The 23,034-nt window shown below is 36.6% G+C and overlaps 1 protein-coding gene across 1 annotated transcript; it reads right to left on the bottom strand.

Annotated features, from left to right (window-relative positions):
* Positions 1-6,384: 6,384 nt before the first annotated feature.
* On the bottom strand, positions 6,385-22,859 carry smad7 (SMAD family member 7). Its single transcript, XM_058758426.1, has 4 exons — positions 21,814-22,859; positions 20,657-20,710; positions 16,453-16,524; positions 6,385-7,291 (listed from the first exon to the last, which is right to left on the bottom strand). The coding sequence occupies exons 1-4, from the start codon at positions 22,268-22,270 to the stop codon at positions 6,753-6,755; spliced, it is 1,122 nt and encodes a 373-aa protein (XP_058614409.1). The 5' UTR covers positions 22,271-22,859; the 3' UTR covers positions 6,385-6,752.
* Between the last annotated feature and the right edge of the window lie 175 nt (positions 22,860-23,034).

Raw genomic sequence — 23,034 nt, 5'->3', positions numbered from 1 at the left:
TACTACATTCCTGCTAATTACAATATAAATATTTTAACATTGTAATTTAAGTACAAAGTGGAAAATTCCACATTCTATCACTGTTCCAAAACCTAGTGAACTGTGTGGCATTTTAGCATTAGATTAGAGTTGCTTATGCTTATAAATAGACAATTTATTCAAAACTGTAAATCATGGGTGATAATCAGTGCTAGCATCATGCTATCTGCTGTGTGCTCGTCAAGCTTCTGTTGTTGCTGCTCATGTAAAGTGTTTCGGGTTTGTCTCTTATGAGAATGTTGCTCCCTATGTAGACTCGAGGCAGTTCACTATGTTTTGACACAGATGTTATACCACATGCCGCAGGTCTGATGGAGTCCAGATCTCTGCTGCTGTTTAGCATCAGCGCTCACACATTTATTACTGTTTGTCTGAACTCTGTTTATTGTTTACAGTGTTTGTTTGTTTGTTTGCTGGTCACAGTGCTGTTTTTATACGCTGCTGCTTGGATTATCCAATTTGCATTGAGAAAATTAGGGATGCCGTCTTTGTAAACCTAAAATGACTCATCAAATATAGTTTGAATACCAAAACATTTAAATATGTCAAATTCATTTCAAGAATATTGTCTTGATATGCTTTAAAAGTTATTAAATTATTATGTTGTCAGAGAAAGGTCCTATAATTGTTTATTTTTACTACTGGCAAATGTTTGTTTTTTCTTATTGTAAGCATAAATCTAATCTCTACATTTTGTTACATTCATGATGTTTACTTGGTAGGAGATAAATTTTAATTAGAAAACTCTTGTCAAAGCACCATAAACTTCGTATTTGATTTCAACCATTTTTTACAGTCATTTTTCTGTGGTGCATAAAGGTTTTTTTATTTTTCTGTGATCAAGAGCTCTGACTATAGCCTTCGGTTTCTATGGAGACAGAAGTTTGTGAGTTTGACATGTTATTTTCTGGTTTGAACATCTGAGAGAGAAAAAGATCTACACAATCAGTGCTGTTCGTCTGTGTGTGTGTGTGTGTGTGTGTTTCCTCACTGTAATTTATGGCAATCCACAAAGGAATTCACACAACTCAGCTTTTCCCCAACAACAGCCAGAGAACACAACTCTCTCTCTCTCTCTCTCAATTCAATTCAATTCAATTCAATTCAAATTAGCTTTATTGGCACGACTTGCACAGTATTGCCAAAGCATTGTCCATTATATAAATACAATTATATAATACATAGAACAAGAATAGATCTGTAAAATAATTAAGTAAATATGTACATACATACTTTTTTTCCACAAACAAGACAAATATTTGGGCTCCTGTTTTCATATTGAGAATGTTGCATCATGAGACATTTATAGACGGGTTTGTAAGTAGGTAACTAAGTCAAGTCGTGCTTGTTATGGTTAGTGATTTGAACAGATGCCTGAACTTACACTAAACTAAAAGTTTAGAGCGACTATGATTTAAAAAAAAAGAAATTAATACTTTTATTCAGAAAGGATGCATTAAACTGATCAAAAGTGGCAGTAAAGACATTTATGATACAAAAGATTCTATTTCAAATAAATGCTGTTCTTTTGAATTATTTTTCAGGATCTGTGAATCCTGAAAAATAAAATACATGATGGTTTCCACAAAAATATGAAGCAGCACAACTGTTTTCAACATTGATAATAATCAGAAATGTTTCTAATCAGCATATCAGAATGATTTCTGAAGGATCATGTGACACTGAAGACTGGAGTAATGATGCTGAAAATTCAGCTGCGCATCACAGAAAAAAATTACATTTTAATATATATTCACATAGTAAACAGTTATTTTAAATTGCAATAATATTTCACAATTTTTAAAGTATTTTGATCAAATAAATGCAGTCTTGGTGAGCAAAAGAAAGTTTTATAATTTTGCTTGTAACTCACTGAATGACTCAAGGAATGTACCAGTTTTTCACATAATTAGATTAGATCCTTGATTAATTTTTAGGGTTTGATTCAGTGTTTTGTTTAAGTTAAACCTGTTGATGTGATTCAGGCTGATTATGAATAAATTCACAGCAGATATTCGTGGTGCCAGTGTTTTTCTGGTTGAACAGCTGGTATAACGAAACTCTTCTATTAACTACAGGATTGGTTTATACAGAATGTGAATTACCACAGACAAACAAGTTAAAAGATTGGAAATAAACTACACAGACAAGGCTAGTTGCAACAACTTCAAAGGTAAAAAAATGATTCATAAGGGTTTGGTTTAGGGCAGGGTTTGGGTTCGTCTGTCATAATTATAATTAGCTTCATATAAAAACAACAGAAGTCAGTCATGTGACCTCATTTAGATAGTGTGTAAAAACATTAGAGTGACTTCACTGTAGAAAAGGATTGTAAAAATGATAGACTAAAAATCTGTTATTTTGTTAATAATGAGTTACCTTACTATATAAAAACTGTAATAGATCTAACCTTACATTTCATGCAATTTCACAGTGAATTTTACAATTGTTTTGTAAATATGTTTACATTTTTGCTGTATTTCTACAGTGTTATTCGGCACCTACAGCTGCTAGTTTTTTCAGTAAAAACAACAGGATTTTTTGCAGCATTGTTAATGAAGAAGCTCAAACCAGGTTTAGTTAACTGAAACTATAAAAACATATAAAGATGTTTTTGTTTATTGAAATAAAATTTGATATATGTATGTATATATATGTATGTGTATATATATATATATATATATATATATTTAGTTTGGCTTGTACCAAAATAACTAAAACTAAAAAAAAAAAAAAACAATATATAGACATATTAAAAGAATAAATGAATAAAAATGACAAATAAATAAATAAAAATCACTACAATTTAAACTAAAATTACAATTAAAATAGAAACATATAAAAATTAATCAAAACTATAATAGTATCTCAGTGATACCAAAATATCACTGGCTCAAAGATCATTCTGCATTTGCCATATTCAAACAGGTTGCATGCGTTTCATTTCGTGATAATGGCATATCATTGTGTTATTATTATTATTTACATATGAATGATTTCAAAAGATGACTTAAATTTCAGTCTGTTCCTCATACAGACTACTGAAGTCTAGAAAAACAGCACTTGAGTCATACAGGTGACTGTTAGCATGCTTTTGTCTTTTTTGGACCGTGACAGGTTCCTCGGAGCGAGTTTGAAACAACATGAGGGCACGTAAATAATTCCAGGCTATTCATTACTGGGTGAATTATTTGTTGAACTCGGTGGAGGAGGAGGAGGAGGAGGAGGAGGATGGTGGCTGACTGACGCACAGACGCTTCGGCTCCATGTTGGAGTTGGTAGCAGTTTTCAGCTCGTAGCGTGTGAAGAGCGAACCGAAAACACTCGGCGTATGAGGGCAACGGCGTTATCTGATTGATGAGAAAGAGCAAAAGAAAATGAAATCAGATAAAGTGACTTTGTGGTTTAGTGTGGTGAAGTGAGGCAGGTTTTGTCTTGTGCGGTGACTGTAACATGTGACCCCTCAAGCACTTACACACGTTCATCTATGTTCAAGATATAATAGAAAACATATTTTGCTTAAAGACAATAATGATTCCTATTTTAAGAACCATTTTTTGTTTGTAATAAAGAAAACTAAATTCAATTTTAAATTCAATTCAGTACACCTGTACTTTGAAATGTACTACTAAAAACTTTTAAATAATATATTATTATTCATCGTTTAACAGTAGTTAAATGAATGAGAATGTGCTTATTTAACAAGAAGAAAGTTCTAAAAATAGGCTTTGATTGGTTGATTTATTGAATCATCGATTGAACTAATTTTGCGCAGGTGTTTTACCTGTATTTTGAATTTTGCAATTATTATTTCATATTTTCTTTTGGGGTCAAATATGATCTGAACATCTTTTCATCAAATTCACTCAAAATGTCTGTAAACATATATATTACATAAATTCATATATAAGTTTTTATTATTCATAATGCACATTTTGTCTTTTAACCTGTTTATCTTGTATATTGTGTTATTCTGCAAATATAAATAGAAAATATTCTGCATAAGGTTAATGATTCCCATTAAGACATTTTTTTAAAGTTAATATTCCCACAACACCTGTCCCTAATCTCATGATCCCTGTCCAGACACCTTTTTGTTTGTAATTAAAAAAGTCTTTTTTAAATTAAATTCAGTACAACTACATATGTGATGTTAAAGTAAGTTAATTGCTCGATAACTTTAAATAAACAAACAAAACTGACTCTAAAATATAAAGATTGCAATTAAACAGATTTTCCATTCTGATATCACAGGAACATTCTAATATGTACTAAGAGCTTTAGTTCTAAAGCTTCCATGATCTGATGCTTCTTCATGTTGACAAGAGGATATGAACTATGATCTGTGTGTTTTACTGAGGCTATAGAGATATCAGGATGACTGCTGTCCCTCAGGCCAGGAGACGAGCTGGCAGCACCGAGAGCTTCTCCTTTGTGTTTGTGGACCAGCCGTCCTGAGGCTTCACACACACTGATCTGCTCACCACAGCCATGAGATCTGACCCTTCTGAAAACACACTGAAGCTGTTTTACTTTCAATTTAACTCAAAGTCTGAGTTAGCAAATCAGTGGCATCATATTGTAGACATATGCACTACATATAAAGTATATGTTGTTTATACATTTTCTAAAAAAAAAAAAAAAATATATATATATATATATATATATATATATATATATATATATATATATGACATATTAATATTAGATATTTTTATAATATTATATATTTTTCAATATTTTGGAGCTGAGCGAAAGAAAAAATGTGTATTTTAATGTATTTTAAAGTCTGAAAGTCTGAGTTTGCATATGAATGGCCAGACCTTTTAGTATTTAGATATTTATTTTTATTATTATTATTATTATTATTTTTATTTATTTTTTAACAGAAATATAACTTTTTTAGTTTGTAGGTGAATAAAAAATATTGTTGATCATAATTACTGGACAAGTTTAAAATATTTAATAAAACTTGCACTCACAATTACTAGCAGAAATATTTTAAATATTTATATTTTATATATATAATATTGTATTATATAATTATATTATATATAAATGTTTAATATAAACACTTTTAAATAATTTATCATAAGAAAAATACACTATACACAAAATATATGTATATATTTTAAATGATAATATATATATTTTATATTTTTACAAATATTTTAGTTATAAATATTTATTTTTACAAATATTCATTGTGTTCATGGTTCAGTATCTTTGTGGAGTTAGTTGTTTATCAGAAGGGGAATAAATAAGCTCTTGGTATTGGTGTCGGGTCGAAGCATCTGTCCGGGTTTCCTGGCCAGCACAAGCTTTAGATGCATTAGGAGAGTTTGGATTACAGAGACCAGGGCACCACCATGACACTAATACCCAGGAATACCCTTTAGTCACCAACACCAACCCGAGAGAGACACGCGGACTGAGAACCAAAACTACATTTTTACTGTTATGTTTTCATCATGAAATAATGGCTGTGCTTGTCTCTGTGGCTCTCAGGTCTGTGTGGGAGTCTGGGCTGGTGAATGTAGGTCTCTCAGGGCTGGTCGGTCGGGTCAGAGCAGGCTTACGTCTGTAATCCCCCCAGCAGACGTCCATATCAGGAGCGGCAGGAGGAGGTGTGGCACTCGTCTAGACGGCCCGCAGACACTTCCCCTCCCCCAGAGACCTGCTGTTCCTGGCACACAACCGGCCCACGGGGCATTCGAGTTAGACTGAGGGAATTTTCTCTCACAGAAGCTCATTCACATTGTCTATGAAGGCTCATTAAATATTAAACCGTGACACAGATTGAAATAAAATGCAATTCTGAAAATAAAAAGCAATGTGGGTCATTAGTTGTGAGATTTTCTATCCACATGAACCACTTTTGACCAATGACTTTTACAGTTGATCTTGATTAGACTGAGTTTATGTATTATGTAATAAATTATATATATATATATATATAGTGTATGCTTATATTAAACATTTTTTTAAATAATTTAGCGTGAGAAAAAAAATAGACATATACGCTATACACAAAGTATGTTATTAAAATAATAAAAAATAAATACAAAATATTAATATTTTACAGATATTTTAGAGCTGAGCATAACAAATATTTTGTTTAAATCATTAATTGTAATAGTTTAGTTCATAATTTTGTCTGTTTATGGTGTAATATATAGAGAATAGAGAAATTTCTATCTTCAAAATCATAACTGCTAAAATGTTGTTTAATTTGTGGGTGAAAAAAGGACAAGAAAAAGTGACACTAAGATAAATAAAACTGCTGAACAGTTAGACTTACAATAACCAGTGGATTAGCAAAACAAACACAAATTCAGACATATATTCGGTATTTTTTGTTTTATTTTGGCATTTCTTTGTTTGCATTTATATTAAGCAAAGTGCATCTCTTTTTCTCATCAACACATTGCACAATACATAAATAACAATGCATATAAAACTTCGTATTTACAGGTAATAATATATTTATATTTAACATAAAATACATTTTAGCTTTTATTTCACTTAATTAAATCTTAGTCATTTATTAAACAAGTCCAAGTGAGCTTCCGTTTTCCATTTCTCTCGTAAAACATCCTTCGGAGAACTTCTCGCGAAAAACAAAACAGAAAAACAACATAGTCCATAAAAGGAAAGGGCTAGTCCGTCTCCATGAAGGAATGGGGGGCGTGGTGAGGGGGCGGGGCTCGCTGTTATCGGTTATTGAATATGACCTCCAGCCAGCAGGGGCAGCTGCTGATGAACTGCCTGGTGTAGCACTGCCCCCAGCCCTTCACGAAACTGATCTGCACGGTGAAGCCCGTCCGCGGCTGCTGGCTGAACTCGTGGTCATTGGGCCGCTGTAAGCTTCCCGCCTTCTCGAAGTCGAAGGCCTTGATGGAAAAGCCGGGGAATACTTTATGCACCAGCAGCGTACGCGAGTCGGGGTTGTCCAGTGTGGCTGACTTGATGAATATGGGGTAGCAACTCCGGTTATACACCCACACGCCGTCGGGTTCGCGGCTCAGCTGGATGCCGTAGCCGATCTTGGCCCGAACCATTTGCACCAGTTGACTCTTGTTGTCGGAGGCGAGCTGGCCCAAGCAAAAGCCCGTGCCCTGAGGTAGGTCATAAAAGATGTCCAGAGATGGCTCCTGGACGGAGTAGAGGCGCCCAACGCGGGTCTTTTCCTCCCAGTACGCCACCACACACCAGTGAGGCTGTTCTCCACGCTCCTGAAGAGCCAGGGAATCTACAGAGAGACAAGAAAGATGTGGTTATTCATTATGCCAGTTTAACTTCAAGTGAACTTCATTGAATCCCTGCTGGACAAGCAAGGAAATCCCAGATTAACATGGTCAAACTGGTACTCGCTGGTCTACCAAGCCCACCAGTGGGTAGGCCAACTGATTAACCATCTAGACTTGAATATGACCAACTGGGACCAGTAAGAACCATCAGATATTGGCTTCACTAGACTTTCCAACAAGAACCATTTATTATTTATGCCAATTTAACGTCATCAAGTGAACTTCACTGAATCCCTGCTTGAGATCAAAGTGGTCAAATTGGTACTTGCTGGTCCAAGGTGGTCTACAAGCTCTTCCAGCCTGACCAAGATGGTGTACCAGGCTAAAACCAAGACCACCAATAGGGAGGGCCATCTAGACTAGATTATAACCAACTTGGACCAGTAAGAACATCAGAAATTGGCTTCACTAGAGTGTCCAACAAGAACCAAATAATATTTAATATTTATTTATCAAGTGAACTGTACTAAATCCCTGCTGGAAAAACCAGAAGATACCAGATCAAGGTGGTCAGATTGGTACTTGCCGGGCCAAGGTGGTCTACAAGATCTTCCAGCCTGACCAAGATGGTCTATTGGGCTAAAACCAAAACCACCACTAGTTTGTGACCAACTTGGACCAGTAAGACCCATCAGAAACTGGCTTTACTAGAGTTTCCAAAAGTGAACAAAGTGTTGTCAGGGAAGGAAGGAGAGAGCTGAGGAGATAAACTGAGAACACTAGCACAAATAGGTAAACACACACACACACACTTTCACACCAGTGCATGCCTTCTGTCCAGGAAAACCGTCTTGAGCTCTGCCAAACATATCTTGCATCCTTAATTTCAGCGTTCACGAGAGGCAGCGACGGAATGCGAGGAATCTGCCGCCCCGCACAGAGCAGCGCCACTGGCCTCCAGCACTTGTTTACATTAGCAGTACTGCTTATCATTCGTCTGGGCCGCCTCTGTTCCGTACGCCAACCCGAACAATGTTCTGACGTCAACGCTACAATAAATCTGCAATTGTGCTCGCCTCCACCAACTAACGGCAGTTTTGACAGCGATCGGAGAGAAATCCGCTGTCGACGCCCATTCTGAGCTTTGTGATGTAACAATATAGAAGACACACCAAATATATAATAATAATGCAATGAACTTTATGCAACTTTGCTCCGCCTACAGGAAATCTCATTGGTCCACATCTTCTTCTGTATATTAAACACCATGCTTTCATGCTTTGTGCTATGTTTTTGCTTTCAGTGAAAACAAAAATTGATCTGACGTCCGGTTAGTATACAATGTTAAAGTTAAGCAGTTCTTTAGTCATCTGGACTCTTTGTTTGTCCTCAGTAAGAACAGTCTCTCTTTAATCTCAGATCGGGTGAGTAGGCCGTAATTTAGCAGTATAGTTAATTACGCACCAGCCCAGACTAAGTTGATGACTAGAGTAGGTAGAGCCATCATTACAACCCTTACAAACATGCTTGTTTGGATGTGTTACCATAGTAATACCATTATATGCTTTGAAGAGCTTACGATGCCATTTAAGTAGCATTGTATGTGAATACAGTAATCAAACTGTATCAAGGTATATATTAAAATAACACAGTATTACTGATTCATAAAAAATAACACCAAGTAAATACTATAAATATACTGTGGGAGTACCATGGTACAGTGATGGTGTCAGAATGATTTCTGAAGGATCACGTGACACTGAAGACTGGAGTAATCATGCTGAAAATTCAGTTGTTTTCATCACAAGAATAAATTACATTTTAAAATATATTCAAATGGATCATAGTCATTTTAAATTGTAATTTTTTCTCTTCTATTTTTACTGTATTTTAATTTTAAAAAATGCAGTCTTGGTGGGCATAAAAGTCTTTGTGAATGACAAACTGTCATTCACACGCGCATCAAATTACACTATGTAAAAACCACAGCAATACCGTGGTCTATATATCAATATTTCACAGTATTACCATCACTGAAGCATAGTAAAGAACAGCGTCTACTTCCTGTTTACTATTATATGGAGGCGGCTCATTATATAGAGGAGTCTTTATACTGACGCACAACTAGCTGTTTAATGTTTAGTGTGTGTGTGGTTGCTATGTCCCAGACTGATGCTATTTCAGTCTTAATAGTTGACTAGTCTCTCTGACGACACCATGAACAGCAAGCAAACCTGAGTAACACACACACAAAAATCATACATCAAACACAGACCTCTGAGTTTGTGTGTGTGTGTGTGTGTCCAGACGACACAATGTGTTTATTCAACTAGAGCCACAACTGCACAGGTACTTGTGTGTGTGCGCGTGTGAACGGATTTGTGTGTATAGGTTATGGATTTACTGCTGTGTGTGGCGTCTCGGTGTCGGTCGGTTGGATGACCACAGTGTCACCCCGAATGACATGGTGACAGTCAGACGCAGAGAGTGTCCTGAAATAGAGCGTGCAACATGACACACACACACACACACACGCGTACACCTCATGTCTTCTACAGCCTCAAGCCTTCAGTTGACATCCTGAACTCTATTAGTCTCGACTAGAGCTCTATGAGTTTGTTATCGCACAGAAACAGAAACTCAAGGGCCTTCACGACAAACTGGCAAAAAAAAACAGACTAAATAATAATATTGATTTTAGCCATTGACATTAATAAATTAAAGAATATCAAGAGATTTTTAAATTAAAATTTTAATTCATACAGTAAAGATCTATTGTACAGCACTCTATTTGAAAAAAGTAGTCTTGCTGTAAATTATTTGTGTTTTCATTTTATTATAATGTATTATATTACATTTTATGAATTAAATTGAATAGACAGGCTGTTTAATGATTAAAAAATTTAATTAAACAATTAAAACAGAATCCAGAAAAATTAAAACAATGCATGAAATTTATAAACAAACAAACAAAACAGAATTTTAGAAAAAAATCAAATGGAATCCAGAAAAACTACAACAGAAAACAGAATTTGTAAGTAAGTAAATAAATAAATAAAACAGAATTTGGGAACAAATAAAGCTGATTTCATAGGGTCCTTTTAAACCTCTCTCTCCCCCACCTCCCCAAGCAGTTTCATTCTTTCCTTCTCTTCTAGAGGGGACAAAACGGCTCTACACACACACACACACACACACACACACACACACACACACACACACACTCAGGGTCTTTGTTTGTGGTTGAGCTGAAGTCAAATCTCCATTTAGAGCTTTACTGCCTCAGGTAACAAACCATCCTTACTCTGTCCACACTGGCTCCCTTTGGTCTGAGCGCTCGAATACCACACACACACACACACACACACACACACACACACACACACACACAGTGGTGTTTTTGGCGTACGTCGGGCAAAGTTTTTCCATTTAAGGAGACTCAGCTTTTTAAACAGTCACTTTGTACATCAAACGAACAAAAAAACAGCAGAAAGTGTCTGGACATCTAATGGAATCACACACACACACACACACAGACGCAGTCACTCAGCAGTCTGGAGAAGTTAATGATTATTTCTGTCTGTCTCCACATACACACACACACACACACACACTGGAGGGAAGTCGGTGTTTTTATTGATTGTCTCTCGTCTGGCTGAGGTTCACGGGAGGCGACGGTCTCTTTTACGACCAGTCGGCGCTCTTATCTGCTGACGGCGCGCGGACGTGAATCTAGCGAGCTGCCGTGAGGTCAGGGGTCAGAGGTCAGGGGCCTAAACCTAAACCAATGATGACGGCAGCACACAATGACGTTAAACATGGGTGATGCGAAGTCGTCAGATGCCAGAAACACAAGTATGCAAAAACGGAAGCAAAAAATGAATTGAGTAAAAAAAAAAAAACCCAGGTTTGCTGTTTCTTTGTATGGCTGTACAATTTTGTGATTACATATCAAAATAAAATAATTAAAATATTAAACAAAATATGAAACATTACAATTGTAATACTTTCACTGTAAAAAAAAAATTATTTAAAAAATAAATGAATAAATAATAATAATCATTATTGTTTTTATTATTCTTATTAAATAAAAATGTTAAACAAAATAAGAAACATTACTATTGTTAAATTTCACTGTAAAATAAAAAATATTGTTACTGCGATTACTACTAAATAAATTTAGTATCACAATTGTAATATTTCACTATAAATTGAACAATTTAGTATTTAAGAAAATATTTATTATTATTACTACATAAATTTAACAAAATAAAAAAACATTACTATTGTAACATTTCACTGTAAAATAAAAAAATGAGTATTTAAGAATAACAATCATTTTAAGAAAAGTATTTTTAAAATGTTATTGTGATTATTGCTAAATAAAATAAAATAAGAAACTGTAAAATAGAAAAATTAGTATTTAAGAACAATAATAATTTTATTTTACAGTACAACTGCAAAAGTACAATTCTAATATTTTACATTTATTTACTAAGATTTAATCTTGTAGCTTTACAACTAGCTATAGAAGAAAAATGTCCACACCACAGCGCCTCTTCTGGTAATTATGTGAACTACAAACAAGGGTTTGCGTAGCTAGAAGCGCTAGAGTTCATGTGCAGACGAAGTGATTGCACACAACTGGCAGACGTTTGGGATTCATCATGCAAAATACCAACTAAACAAACAAACCCGGAGGCAACTTCTCTGATGTGTGTGTGTGTGTCAGTTACGGCTCTATAAATATTATCTTTTTCCTCGGGCGTCGCTATCATAACAACAATCTCACACGCGCTCCACCAAGAGACACGCAGACGGACGATGGACGGACAGACAGACAGAAATGTTTGGCAGCTTCTTTGTTTGGAAGTCAATAAAGGAAACTGGCAATTAGACTGAGAGCCATTACATAACACACACACACAGGGTCAGGAAAACCTGCAACGCACAGGAAATACTTCACGTCGTCCTCCATTGTGCTCTAATACGTGGATCAGACGGCTGGGATTTTACGACGCTCAGGTTGTATACTGTACGCTCGCTGTAGGAGTGTCGGGCCAAAGGAAACAGTTTATGACATCATGTTGATTATGAGGTCAAAGGTCAGCAGTTTAACTCTGTCCACCAATAAAAAGCCATGGCGGTCTCACCTAAATCTGGTGTCACAACTGATTTTATGAGTGTTGATATGGTGATCATCGGAATAACTAGCGCCATTGTTCTGAATTCAGGATGTTAACAATCACTGTGGGAACCAAATCTTTGTGACTGTGTTGTGTGTGTGTGTGTGTGTGTGTGTGTGTGTGCACGCGCAAAAGTTTCACCAGGAGTTTTCAATCTTTTAGATTCTACAGACCCCTAATATGATCAAGTATTATTTGGAAAATATTTAGTTTCTATTAAGCTACATTATGATGTTGTTTTTCTACTTAGTATAGTACTGTACAGTATTTATTTACTTATTATAATCAGAATTTTATTTTATTATTTTATTGATTTCTTATTTATTTTATTCAAATGTTTATTCGAAAAAGTAATTTTTTTACTTATTTTAATCAGTTTATTATTTATTTAAATATTTTAGCTTATTCTTTATATTTATTCTAATTTTATTACAATCAAATCACTTTTTATTTTTTCCTCATTTATATTTATTATTCTAAGTTTTAGTTATTAGAATAAAAATAAATTCCCTCATTTTTATTTATTAAACAAAATTGTATTTATATTTTTATTATAATTGTTATTTATTTTAACCTAATTTTATTTATTTATTTTAATTAACTTTTCATTTGCTTGTTTTTTTTTTTGTTTTGTTTTTTTTACACAATTTATTTATTTTTGGTCAATAATTTAAAGCCTAATTTATTTATCTAATTTTTTTTTATTTATCTTATTCTATTTTTTTTATTTAATATTTATTATGTAATTATTTTTACGTTTTTACACTATTTTTCCATAAACTTTTCCCCATCCCCACCAGCACTCTCTTCCAGACCCCAGCTTAGACAACCAGTCGAGCAGACGCCCGAGTTGTTGTTTTATTCTCATTTAGACAGTAAACAATAAAGGTGTGATGTTCAATTGTTCATTGCGATCAAGCAGCCAGTCAGACCGGAGACAGCGAAAGACTTTCTGAATGAACGGATCGCGTGTGTGCGTGAGAAAACATGCCGTCTGTCTGTCTGTTTAGTTAAGCGATTAGATTGCGGTTTAAGAAAATGTTTGCGGCTGAGGTGTCTGGATCCTGAGGGCGTCTGTACTGACTTTCTTCTGCTATGTTCCTCTTCTAGCCTTGTTTTGAAATGGATGAAGAGCTGCAGTCAAATTCCAAGCTTGATGGCAGAGGAAGTGGCTGGTAACGAGCGAAAAGCACAACAAAGCGTTCACAGTTCAAAACATGTCGTCAAACGAAGTCGTTCTGGACGTTCAACTAGCCGCTTTGTGTCATTTTCTCGTAATGTTTTCTTTCCGCTCGGCGGAGGCGCCCGGGAGGCCCTACCCAAGACTCAAGGCTTTTTCCTCCGAGGCATGATGTCATTTCCTGTGCTGCCCTTTCCTCCTTGGCTAACCCAAACAACCCGGGAATGAGGCACGAGGTTGTCACGGCAACAACGTTTAGGCCCCTTAAGGGGGGATTACGGCCTCCGAGGGCCCTACAGACATTCGCGGGACATTTAGAAAGACATGATTGTAGATCAGCGGAAACAGCTTAACTGGGTGAGATTCTTCCAAAATCAAGTCGTTTCTCCACATCGAAAGCAAAGATGTGTTAAAATGAGGTTCAATTGATCTGATGCAATAAAGTTTGCACTCAACTTTATCTGTATGAAAAACAAGCAAAAAAAAACTCAAGAATAGTAGCCAACCAAATTTAATGTGAAAATATGAATTGTTTTAGTTTTAAACTAAAATGAGAAATGTTGCCATGGCAACTATCTGACATAAAAAAGGTTTAAATTGAAGTACTAAAATTACTTTTAAAAAGAACCCTATATACACATATACACATATATACATAAACATATATACACACACATATACATATATATATACACATACATACATATATATATATATATATATATCTGTATAGCTCACTGTTAACTAATGCATTACCTAAATGAGACCTTATTGTAAAGAAACCTTTTATCTGTCTGTCAGCACAGGAAGTCTGTCTGTCATATTAAGGTTAACTCTTAATTTAGACTAACCAGGACAAACAGTGCTCAGACTCTCATCCAATAATCCCAAACACACACACACACACACACACTCATATACAACATTTAAGTTCAAGCATGTTACGTAGCGTCTCTCTGCTGTCTCATGGCAGCGAGTGAATTAGGAGGTCAGAGAGACGCTCTCATTGGGAGTGTGTTTCCTGTGTGCCCGACTTTTCTTCCTCTGCCTCAAACCTTTTCTCCTCCCCCCTCATCTCTCTGAGCTCCATTCACTCGTTTCAGCAGGAAAAACACACATCTGAACGAAAGCGGGACGCAAATGCAGTCAGAAATGTAAATGGAGTCAGGAGGAGTCATTTGTCCGGGACTGAAGCACTCCATCTTTCATCCCACACACACACAAACAAGAAACATAAAACAAATGCCGGTGGAGGCCAGGGAAAGGGAGCAGCGCACACACACACACACACACACACACACACACACGTGTTTATGTAAAGCTTCCATCATTTAGCCGCTCTTATCTGAAAACCCATCTAAAGACCCTTCACACACACACACACACACACTCACTCCGCCCAGCGCTGAATTAAACACCATCATAAAAACTCTTTAAAGTCGCTGTAATGAGAACCATCTGTACGCAGGAACCCGGCTTAGACCAAACGAATCGCTCTCTCGCTCTCTCAGGGTCTCTCGTAAACACAATCGCCGCTGTTTGCGTGCGTTCAGAGCTCAGGAGGGGACGAGCGACCAGGTTCGGTCTGCTAAAGGACAACATTCACAAACACATATGATTTACCCCTGTTTACAGTGCAAAGTCAACATGAAACCAGTGATGGTATTGTTAACTAAATTAAACTATTAAAATATTTTTCGTTAATTGAAATAAAGCTGAAATTAAATATAAATATTTGTAAAAACTTTAAGTGTTGCCTTGGCTGACTTGGTTTAAGTACTAAAATGACAAACTTATATATATATATATATATATATATGTATATGTATATGTATATATATATATATATATATATATATATATTTATATATATATATATATATATATATATATATATATATATATATATATATATATATATATATACTATTAAAATGACAGGCAAAATATAAAAACATGCATTAATAAAATGACAAAAGCAAAAATTTAAATGAGAAAGGTTGGCTTGGCTATTGATTGAAATAAAATAAGTTGAATATTAAAATTAAAAATGAAAAAATAAAATATTAAATATAAATATACAAAAAACACTAAAAAATGACAAAAGCAAAATATATTAAAAAAATACATTAAAAAAAATTACAAAATTACAATGCAAAATGTTGCCTTGGCAATTAACTGAAATAAATTAAATAAAATATTACAAAAAAATTATAAAAAACAAAAGGCACATGACTAAATCTTAAACTAAAATTAAAAATGAAATTATAAAAATAAATGCTAATTCAAAATAATATTAAATAGAACTATATAGAACAAGTATTCATTTATTTATTTATAATAGAATATAAATAATACAACTTTTCTGTACTATGTGTTTCTGACCAAACAGATTTGATTGATTTAAATTGGTAAAACAATGCCTACATAGCTAGTTGTCTATTAGTTCACATCATCCAATAGACTGCATGGCCTCGCAGACATCAGTGGATCAGGAAAGTATGTTTAGATGCACAGGGAGTTTCAACATTTTGATGACAGATTACAAAGACAAATGCCTGTTCTTTGGAATAATGTGCATGATAAGATCAGGAATGTGCATTAAAGTAAATATGGTCCGTTTTGATTTCATGTTGACTTTAGCACTCGTTTTTTGTGGTGTTTGCTAGTTTTAGAAGACGATATAAGAAACTCTGTCAAAACAAATCTTTCAGCTCTCTCTCTTCCAGCTCCTCAGCTCTGATTAGGATTCAACAAATCAGCACAGATGGGTTCAAAGACGGTCTTGAGCTCTTACCTGAGAACCCCATAGGGGCCGAATACGCCGTTCCTCCAGTTTCAGTGGAAGCAGGCACAGAACCTGGAGAATCTGCGGAGAAACAGAGTGACAGCTGTCAATCACCCGTCCAGTTCTTAGGACAAAAAATACAGATCGGCCTCATTCTGAATCGTTTGAATCTAGCTCCTTCCACTTTTCTATCATGCAAAATAAATAAAGTGTTTGTGAGGTTGAAGTCTGTACCAAGAAAGCTAGCGGTGGTTAGCGAGCGAGAGCGGCTGTGCTCTAATAGCAATACACTGTTTAGCAGGATATACTCCATCCAGTCCAAAACAACAAGCTAGTCAGGAAATAGCAGCAGCCTTGAAAACTGTGTACAGTAACTTTTCTAATTGGCGTGCGAGTAGACAGGAAAAACACGCTGTCGCTCCAGCTTTCATGTTAACCCTTTAATAAGCGGGGCTGGAATATTGTCTCCATATGTTCGGATCTAATGTCAGTATCCTTGAGTTACTGTGATCAAACAACTGCAGGAGAAAGTGCGTCAGTCACAATGAAATCTGAACGTCTCCCAACGCAGATCACGTACCGCGGTGATTTACGATAAAGATAATCATAGATCTGATTCAGAGCAGTTTAGCTAGCACACAGTTTATGCTAACAAAGATAAAAGAACAGGCTAATGCTAACTTGTGAGTTAGCATTCTCACAAGCTAGCACTCACACGTTTGACTTCTCATCAAATTAGCTTTAAATGTTTGCGCAAGGTTTTGCTAAAGGCACTGAATTTGGAGTTAAACAAGGATCATTTGCTAGTAAATAAATAATCCATTCAGTTCAATGTCTTTACATAAACTAGCGTGTCAGGCACAATAAAAAACCACTCCAAACGCAGATCACTTAAGTGTTGATTTATGGTAAATATAATCATAAATCTGATTCAGTTTAGCTAACACATGGTTTATGCTAACAAAGATAAGAAGCCAAAAACTTGAGGTTTCTAAAGGAACAGGCTAATGCTAAAATGAAGTACTTTTCCAAATCCCAAGCTTGGGATTTTGAAAATACCTCAAAAGTTAGCATTAGCCTGTCTATCTTTAACAAGACTTCTCATCGAATTAGCTTTTGCAAGGTTTTGAATTTGTGGTTAAACATGAATATTTTCCTAGTAAATAGTCAAGAAACAGATCAAGAAATAAACAGTTACATAGTGATTTATGGTAAATATAATCATAAATCTGATTTGGAGCAGTTTAGCTAATACTTGGTTTATGCTAACAAAGTTAAGAAGTGAAAAACTTTATGTTTAAATGGCTAAAATAACAGGCTAATGCTAATTTGTGAGGTGCTTTTCAAAATCCCAAGTGTCTAACCCTAACATGGGATTTTGCAAAGCACACCACAAGTTAGCATTAGCCTGTATTACCATATTTAACATCAAATTAGATTTGTTTAAATGTTTTTGTGAAACATTTACTGACTAAAAGTAGGATTAAACATGAATCATTTTAATGCCTTTACATAAACTAGCGACAAGATTCTAACGTTGTAAATCCCAACATAAATACGAATAATTATAAAATAAAAGTTCACAAATACATGCATAAAGCATAGCAATATTTAATGTCTAATCTGTTTTCCCAAACTGGGGTTCACAAACTGCAAGGGGTTCATGAGTTAATGAAAAGCTAGTAATTAATGTAATACATTTATTGAAAATCAAAATTAAACACTTACTAAAAAGCTTAAATATTTGATTTGTTTACTTTCATGTTATGTTACCATTTACCAATATCACAAAATGTTGGGAATCGCTTCCCGAGGGAGATTTCCATTGACATCTAAGACATATCATTGATTTACCATGAGTTTTTGGACATGTACCATACTGACATCCTCCCACGTGAAAGGATGATGAGTTTTTAAGTTTAGCATTAGAAGGTATTTCCAAAAATTAGCCAATTTCTAAGCATAAATTGTGAAATGGTGTCACTTTCGGAAGCAAGCTTGGGAGTTGGACACATTCCCTGAGCTGTGGTCAGTCTAATGAGACACACGGTCAAACCTGAACCTGACCACAAAGAGAGAGAAAGTGAGCGAGGAAAAGATGTGGGATCAAGCAGCAACTTCAAACAAGCTGTGATTCATTTTCCAGGGAGCAAAAGCAGCTTTCAAACTGTCCGTCTTGGACCATTCAATCCATCACAAGCACAAGCTTCACCCAATAACTACACTGAAACCTTCAGAGATCCAAACGTCTTCAAGACTCAAATCAGACGAGTCTAGTGTGTAAACGGATCCCTTGACGTGGCTAAAATGACAACCACAATCTCCGCAGCGCACAAAAGCATTTGCAAGTCAACCGAACCTTTCTAGAATTTAGCAAAGCTAATGACATTTCACTAGTTCTTGGCGAAACTTTGCTTTCTTTGTCATTATAAGTGTGAATGTTTGCGTCTGAGAGCTTTAAGTGATTGATATGCAAATGCAATTGCATCAACAGCCATTTCGTCGCACCTAGACATCAACAACGTGTGAATGTGACAGTCGCCCTAAACCACTGTCAAACTGTCTCCCTCGCCCTGACGTTATCAATGAGACACAGTCCCACACACACACACTCAAACAAGCAACGAATGACTTCCTCCTAGCGTTCAGCGTCACTCTCTCTTTCAGTTGGAGAAAATTGCCTGTCTTCTATTGTTCTCTGTCTCGCGTCCAAGAGCCGAACGCAGCTAATGGAAGTGTGTGTGTGTCCTCACAGGAAATGTCCTCCCCAAACTGGCTTTCCTGTCCTCCACCGCGGCGCCTTTTCTCGTTCACATTCTTGCTTTCTCTCTCAGTCGCTCCGAAACCCCAAACTGATTCATAAAAGAAGAATGACTCAAAGATTGAGAGCCAATGTCAGTCAGCATAAAGTCGTTCCCACACACACACACGTAACTATAAACATTATCGAGACGCACAAATTTGGGCTCAAAGAAAGGATTTGGAAACAAGCACTCGTCGAAGCAGGGCTGGATTTCTCAATGCGTAAGTGATACTGTTTAACTGAGCAGTTTTGGCTAGGATTGAGAAGGATCTTTACGGGGCGATCGGCAGGAAACCTCATCCGGGACGCTGCCAAACACAACACGCTTATCTGAAGCCAATATACAGGACATGCTCAAGAGCCATACGACATTATGGGTAGAGAGAACGCAAACGCTCAGAGGAAAGACGCAAAGCGACACTCCCAAAACCTCAGATTAACTCGGCAGATAAATCAGCTCTCTCAGCTTTTCCTTTATGTGATCCACGTTTCCGAACTCCTCGTCTTCTCCCCTCGCAAACATTCAAACCGCTTGCATCATTTGGACCAAACAACATCATAACGTCTATTACACAACGAATCATTACCATATTCATAAACTGAGCTATTCATGCCTTTACTCCAATTACTAGTACTTAGCATCTTAGAGAAGTAATACTTAAGCATGGTAATCATCACGTACTATGGTAGAAACACTAAAGTATGTATGAAATCATGCCGCAAAATGATTACTGTCTTCATATACCACATTATTACCATGGTACAATGTTTAAACAGCATAGCAAACTTACTAAGATTTACGAAACAGTATCATTACATATAGCAGTGTACTAAATGATTACCATATTCATGCACCATGCAGCATTTATGTGGTAAAAACACCATGGTATTACCATTGTACATGTCCAAAACCTTCATTGCATGCAATTTTTAACTCAGAAACAAAACTTTTTAAAGTCTCCACATCTGCTTAAATTTAAGATGAAACATAAACATACCAAGTAGTTTAAGAAAATTGGTGGGATGATCAGAATACCATGGTATTACCATAGTAAATGTCCAAAAATGTTAATTGCAAGCTATTTTGAAGTAAAATTAAACTTTTTAAAGATCTGTTTACATGTAAAATTAATCTTAGGGATGGTATTACCATAGTAAATGTGCAAAAAAACTTAATTGCAAGCAATTTTCAATTCAAACTAATTTTTTTTTTAAGATTCCAAATCTGCTTAAATGTTCAACTTTTAAGGTGGTTTAAGAAAGATCATTGGGATGGTATTTAAATACTGAGAATACCACGGTATTACAATAGTAAATGTGCAACAACAACAACAACAAAAAAAACTTCATTGCAAACTACTTTTGAAAGACTCCACAACTGCTTAAATTCAAGAAGAAACTTCAACTTACCAGGTGGTTTAAGAAAATCGGTGGGATATCTTGAGTACGGGGGTGGGGGGGATTCTGGAAGAGAAGAAAGAGAGGGAGAGAGAGGCCGTGAGTGGAGATGTGGGCTGATGATAAGGCCTGGCATTCTCTGGGAAAAGTGTTTGTGTAGTGCTGAGGGTTACAGGCAGGACAGCTCTGATAAACACACGGCCGCCTGGCGCCAGACTCACACACACACACACACACACACTGATCACTGCAAACTAACTTCACTGAACACTGGGGCCTCCGGCGGGTTTCACATGAACAACCACAGACTGGAGGTCCAGTCCAGCTGAAAACTCTGTTGCATTTATCCACATGGAAACACAACATTCATCACTCTTTAAGAATAATAATTATAATCAGTAGCTCATACCAAGACACTTATTTGATGAAACAAGTTGGTTCAGCTAACTACCAAACAGACCACATATGATGAATGTAAGAATGTGCATTATTTGTCAAAAAGAGTTCTTGTGTTTATCTTTATATAATACAGAGAGGTTATATATGAAGAGTTTATTTGCAAAAACAGATAATTTTCATAAATCATGTTTTTTGTTGTGTTAGTTGGCTGTATTTTTAAGTTATTATTATTTAATCAAAACAACCCAACTGCAGTTTGATTGATATCAATTAAAAAACATTTTTTAAAACTAAGTTATCTGTTTTTGCAAATTAACTCTTCATATATAACAGAATAAAATGTGAATTCTTAACAATCAAACTCTTGATGACATATTTAATGTTACTTAATATATATTATTTATTCTCTATTTTATATTATATTACTAAACACACACACACACACACACACACAAACATGCTATGTGTTATTACAGTACTGCATAAGCACTATATGAAACATTTATAACAGCCAGAATAATTTTAGTTCAAATCCCCTACATTCTTTTCTCCTCTATTCCATTCTAAGCTGTAATTAAACGCCACTGTTATGTGAACGTTATTATAGTCCTATATGAGAACTCTATACTTGATCTTCAGTACAGAAGAGCCAGAATAAGCCTCTATGTGTATTTCACCAACTATAATAACGCGTACGTGAGAAAGCCTGCAGATTTAGCACACTATTTCTGAATACAGCTGTAGATCTGTGAGAGGAGAGACGGTCGTACCGAGCTCGCACAGTCTGCTCATATGATGCGGGTTGCAGCACACGAGATCCGGGTTGATTTTCCCGTAAGATTCACAGCAAGAGAGTCTCTTTAATTCCGAGGAATGCCGGAGGTCCGGCCACCGGAACACCTTGTAGAGCAGCAGCGGCAGCGGGAACGACTGCTGACCCAGCCTGGCGTCCGCTTTCCCCGGCAGGAGGAGGCAAGGGCTCCGCGCTCCGCCGCGGGACTCCACCGCCTGCAGGAGCACCTCCAGCTGCTTCTCCTTGATCTTCTTCAGGACCGAGTATGTAAGCGCCTTCAGTTCGGCCTCGGTGCCGGGGTTAGGCTTACTGGCGCCCGGTTTCCCGAGGCAGCAGCCCGCGGCGCCGCCGGTGTCCGCGTCTCCGTCGCCCTCCGCGGGCGCACGGCTCCTCCAGAGTCGCCTGACGAGCCCCGATCGTTTGGTCCTGAACATGCGGGACGACAAGAGGGTTCCCCGGCTACAAAACGGCCATTTTGTCCGCAAGTCATGAAGATCCGGAGGTCCGAATCCACAGGCGCAGAGCAGACGGCGGAGAAACGGCGAGCAGGAGAAGCGGACGCGATCCGTTTCATACGCCAGACTTTAATATTTCACCTCACGGAATCCAAAAGGGAAAAGCTGAAACGACTGTCTGGGTTTGCTGGACACGATCTCGGATCTGATGTCAGTGCGCAATCATCGGAACCGATCCGCGAGAGACGAGTCCGCTCGTAATCCACAGCTATCGCTCGGGTTGGGGATGATTAATCTGTCGTTTTCTCCGTTTGACATCAAATCTGCAGCTCGGATCGGACTGACAAAAGCCGTTAAATCCACAACAGACCCCGCTGAAGAAAACCTCTCACGACAATTCGCACGGTACGATAATACAACGCTCAAAATATCCACAAATATCCGTCTCCAGAGCGCAAACGCGGGAAGTTTCCGAGTCGATGAAGAACTGAAGGACTGAGAACGAGATGAAGATCAGACGCCTGTCTCTCTCTCTCTCGGTGTATGTGTGTGTGTGTCTCTGTCTCCGCATCTCTCATTGGCGCGTCGGAGGTCATGTGATTGTCTAGACACCCTGTCGCTTTAAAAAAAAAAAAAAATAGAACAGGCAGGAAAAAGTGATTGTGTTGCGCAAACATAAAACAAAGTAACATGTACCATCAGACTGACACATCGGACGCGGAGTTTATAAAGTTACAGTGTAA

Source organism: Onychostoma macrolepis, chromosome 21, assembly GCF_012432095.1.
Source record: "Onychostoma macrolepis isolate SWU-2019 chromosome 21, ASM1243209v1, whole genome shotgun sequence".
Classification (NCBI taxonomy): Eukaryota; Metazoa; Chordata; class Actinopteri; order Cypriniformes; family Cyprinidae; genus Onychostoma; species Onychostoma macrolepis.
Note: the sequence above shows the minus strand (reverse complement) of the source record. Positions and strands in the feature narration are given on the sequence as shown.

Excerpts from the sequence above, each read along its gene's own strand:
- smad7 (XM_058758426.1), bottom strand. The coding sequence starts at position 22,270 with ATGTTCAGGACCAAACGATCGGGGCTCGTCAGGCGACTCTGGAGGAGC. Across the intron at positions 20,711-21,813 it reads GAGCAGACTGTGCGAGCTCG|AATCCCCCCCACCCCCGTAC; the intron begins GTACGACCGTCT and ends CTTCTCTTCCAG. Across the intron at positions 7,292-16,452 it reads GGCCCCTATGGGGTTCTCAG|ATTCCCTGGCTCTTCAGGAG; the intron begins GTAAGAGCTCAA and ends GTCTCTCTGTAG.